Below are 4287 nucleotides of genomic sequence, written 5' to 3' on the forward strand. Positions count from 1 at the left end.
GGTTTGTTCTGTGTATCGTTGAGAGAAGGGTACTGAAGTCTCTGACTGTAATTGTGGGCTTCTTTATTTCTCCTTTTAGTTCTATCAGTCTTTGTTTCACATAATTTGGACTCCATGGTTTCCAATGAGAAATCTAGTGTCATTTGAGTTATTTATGACTAGAAGATAGGTGATCTTTTCCATGGTTTTAAGGCTTTGTCTTTACTTTTCAAAACTTTGACTATTTATGTGTCCTGGTATGGATTTCTTTAGATTTATTCCATGTCTTATATTCATTTCTTATGCCTCCATATTTAAGTTATTTAAGCAGGTGAATTTTAATTTAAAATACTTAATATTAAGAACAACTGTTAATCAAAACTGCTAATCACTGTAAAGGAAGTTATCAGGCAGAGTTGAATCTATGAAAAGATACTTGTAATGCTAATGACTGACAAAGTGTTGTACTCAGAATATATAATTTCTCAAATAAATGGGAATATCTCAATAGAAAATTGATAGAAGGACAAATAGACAATTCATGAAAGAGACACTAAAGTCTAATAAATAAAGAAATATATGTTTAGACTTATTAATGATGCTAATTAATAATTAAAAGATGTGAGTTAAACTTGCAAAACTGTCAACATTTAAGCTTTTCTCATTAAGTGTTGGTGAGGATGTGAAAAAAGAGGAAAACCCATACATTGTAGGTAGGGATATCGTTTGTTAGCAGTGCTTTGGAAAATGAATTGATATTACTTAATAAAGTTAAACGTGCATCCTACAACCTTAAAATTCCACTCATAGATAAATGTTCCAAAAGAACACTTTTGCTTGATACAAGAAGGTATATACATGTTAACAGCAGAATTATAAGTAAAAAGGAAAAAAAGCAACTTCAGATAATCAAAATATTCATTGACAGAACTAACAAATAAATGATCATGTGGTCATATAATTGAATGTTATGTGACATTGAAAATGAATAAACCATACAACAATACGGATGGATCTCAAAAATATAATACTGATTGAAATAAAGTACTAAAGTGTACATATTATATGATTCCATTTTCAAAACCAGGCAAAACTAAATGATACATTGTTTAGCACTGACATATATGGTAAAATTATAAAGAGAAACAAGATAATAATTTACATAAAATTTAAAAAGGAGAATGTAATCATGAGGAAAGAAACTGGCATTTTTAATACTTATTTTACTTTTATCACTATTCATTAAACAGTCACAATCATTAAAGGTTTAAAATAGTTAAAAAATAGAAATTTCAGTTAATATCCATAATACCAGGTGCAGACTAACTCTTAAAACTTGACTTTTCTTGTGTCTTTAATATTTTTACCATTCGTTTTATATAGATTTCTCAAAAAATAATTTTTCTGTAGACATGTGTGCATATTTATTAATCAAAAGTTCATCCTCATTTAGCAATCTGTCATTTCTTTTTTGACTACAACAGATGAAATATCTTTCAACTGAATCACATTAGTAAAATGATCTCTGTGTGAAAATCTAACATATTTTCTGTGGAACTGTAATTAATCATTTTAAAAACAACTTTATGGCATGTGGAGTGGAGAAGTAGAATAAAAGCCAATATAATCCTGGAAGATTCGAAACATACATTAATATATACTCCTTTAACTTTTAAAACTTTGATTCCTTTACTTTTAAACCAAATCATGTCATAAAATCGAAATTTCACCAAAGCATTAATTAGAACTTGGAAGAGTATTATACAGAGGGTACTAAATACCTAAGCACAAAAGCATGAAAAAAAAAAAAAAGGGCAGTGTTTTTTTTGTGTGACTGTGCATGTATATGTATTTCTGTTTGTTTGTTTGTCTGTTGTTTAGTTGTCTTCTTATTCATTTGTGTACAGGCCTCTCAATAAACCTATTGCTTGGTTTAGTTGTTTAGTTTATTTCTTGAATTGCCCCCAGATATTTATTTTTGTGAATAACGTCAACAGTAAAGTAGGAGAATTGACACATTTTTACTTCCTTTGTTTTTAATCAAGACATTGCATGTTGTCAGTCCAATTCTTCTAAAGTCTTTAAAGACTCTCTCAATGGTATCTGAAACTAAGCATTAATATTAAATATGGATCCCATGATCACCTCCTTCAAGCTATAAGAGATTAGTCCATGCAGTGTTAATAAACAGTAGTGCTAGGGAGAAGTAGAGCTTTGTTTAATGTGCTTTCCCCTCGATGAATAGAAAGGGCATGTATATTTGACATACGGATTCTCATTTGATCTTTTAAATGTACATTTTGTATTTTTTAATATTTCATATAAAATGTACATTTTATATTTCAGTACAACAGTACTGAAATTTCTTACTTTGTTAAAAATCCTAACAGATACTCATACTTCACTTTAGTTGTGTCCGACTTTTTTGCGACCCTGTGGACTGTAGCTTAGCAGGCTCCTCTGTCCATCCCATGGGATTCTCCAGGCAAGAACACTGGAGTGGATTGCCATTTCCTTTTCCAGGGATGTTCGTACTTGCTCTATTTTTAAAGTTTGCATGTTCACTACACTTGCATTCCTGCAGAAAGGATCGCTTTTTAATATCTTAAAATATGCTTACTAACTTCTTACATTAGTTCTGACTTAAATTCAAAGTATGTATGTCATTTAAAGTGAAAGTTTTGTCATTTTCCTACCAGCCTCTCAATAGTTACATGTGTAAATGTCCCTCTTTTCTTCTCAAATATTAAACTAATTTAAAGTAGATTTTTAAAAACTTTCTCCCTATTAATTCAGCTGTTTGATTATTGAGTATTTTTAAACCATGCAGAAGGGCCTGTACCTCTTTTTGAGCCTTCACATCAACTTTGGCAGGGTAGGGAGGTACTCAGACTTCTGCACAATTCTGGCATGGCCCTCTGTTTTGTTCCCTCTTCCCAACTCTCACAGCTTCACTGGAATGACCCACAGTAGGATCATCATGACTAAAGCAATTAAGTTGAGTATGTCATTTATTTTAGGTTTCCTTAGTCACCTCAAGAAGTCAAGGACTCCAAGGTTACTTTCCTTTCTTAGAATGACATCTCCTGATGGCTGTCTGTAAAATGAGACATCTGCCACTCTCTGTCACCCATTCCCAAGCACCTTCTCTGCATAGCTGCCATCAGGACAGTTTTGGCACTCATAATGGACATTGTCATTTTCTACACAAAAGCACTCATTCTAGAACAAACACCAATTGACAGTTCAAACACAATCATTTCAGTTTTAGAGTTATGTGAGACAACAGTACTGATGATCTGTAGACATAGGAACTTCAGTACCCTTGCACATAAACATATATTACCTAGAACTAAAGAAGCTAATCTAAACCACTATGTGGTAACAAGGACTTGTACATAATCCCAGACCTATTGATTGTAAATGCTTCTGGACCAATAGTGTTACATTGTTATCTTTCAGTCTTAAACTCCTGCTTCTCCAGCTTGAGAACTGATTCACTACCCAGCTCTGAATCAATAGTTCTGAGTGATGTTTCCTGAACACCCAGGCTGAATTCAAGGTCAGTCTTTTCGGCAGGTGACAGCCTCTCATGTGGCATGGGGTTCTGTGGTGATCTGCGGCTTTTTACACAAGTCCTGGTAGAATTCTTCTCCATCAAGCTGTACACCCTTTTCTGGGCATTTGTGAAGCAGCCACTGGTAGCCTCCTGTATGTTTTGGGCAAGACTTTTGGTTTGAAAGTCTTTCTATGAAGTCAGTATATATTTTCTTTGCTTTTGAGGACAGCTTTAATTCAATATTTTCTTCACAGAATTCAGATTTTAAAAAAGCCCTGAATGCAGCAAGACCATATTTACTGGCTAGCAGCTCATCAAATGCTTCTGACCACAGCTGGGCTTCCTCAGGAGATGTGATCTCCACTCCCGCTGGGAACGCTGTTCTGCTCTCTGCATTTTTTTCATGTGCGTCATTCAGCTCCAATAGTGCAGAGATCTCTGTTTTGTTCTCTGTTCTATCACCCCAGCCTGGTAGAGTTTTAGGCATATTGTAGGTGCTCAATAAATGTTTGTTAGATGAAGGCATACATGAATGAATGTATAAAATATAGAGAGGGACTATTATGCTTCCTTGGCACCAATTTGAAATTAGATATATTTTATTTTAACCCATTTGAAATCAAGAAGACAGTTTTCATCCTGTTTTCCTTATTAAGGTCTCTACTGCTATTGACCTTTGATTTATGAGCTTGCTTTCTAAGAATTAATTTGTAATTGTATCACTTACCATTGGGAATTTTCTTTAGATA

The 4287-nt window shown here is 33.4% G+C and overlaps 1 protein-coding gene across 1 annotated transcript; it reads right to left on the minus strand.

Annotated features, from left to right (window-relative positions):
* Window positions 1–3569: 3569 nt before the first annotated feature.
* Window positions 3570–4025, minus strand: LOC133246888 (regulator of G-protein signaling 2-like). Its single transcript, XM_061415461.1, has one exon. The coding sequence runs from the start codon at window positions 4023–4025 to the stop codon at window positions 3570–3572; it is 456 nt and encodes a 151-aa protein (XP_061271445.1).
* Window positions 4026–4287: the final 262 nt, after the last annotated feature.

Source organism: Bos javanicus, chromosome 4 (genome assembly GCF_032452875.1).
Source record: "Bos javanicus breed banteng chromosome 4, ARS-OSU_banteng_1.0, whole genome shotgun sequence".
Classification (NCBI taxonomy): domain Eukaryota; kingdom Metazoa; phylum Chordata; class Mammalia; order Artiodactyla; family Bovidae; genus Bos; species Bos javanicus.

Excerpts from the sequence above, each read along its gene's own strand:
- LOC133246888 (XM_061415461.1), bottom strand. The coding sequence starts at position 4,025 with ATGCCTAAAACTCTACCAGGCTGGGGTGATAGAACAGAGAACAAAACA.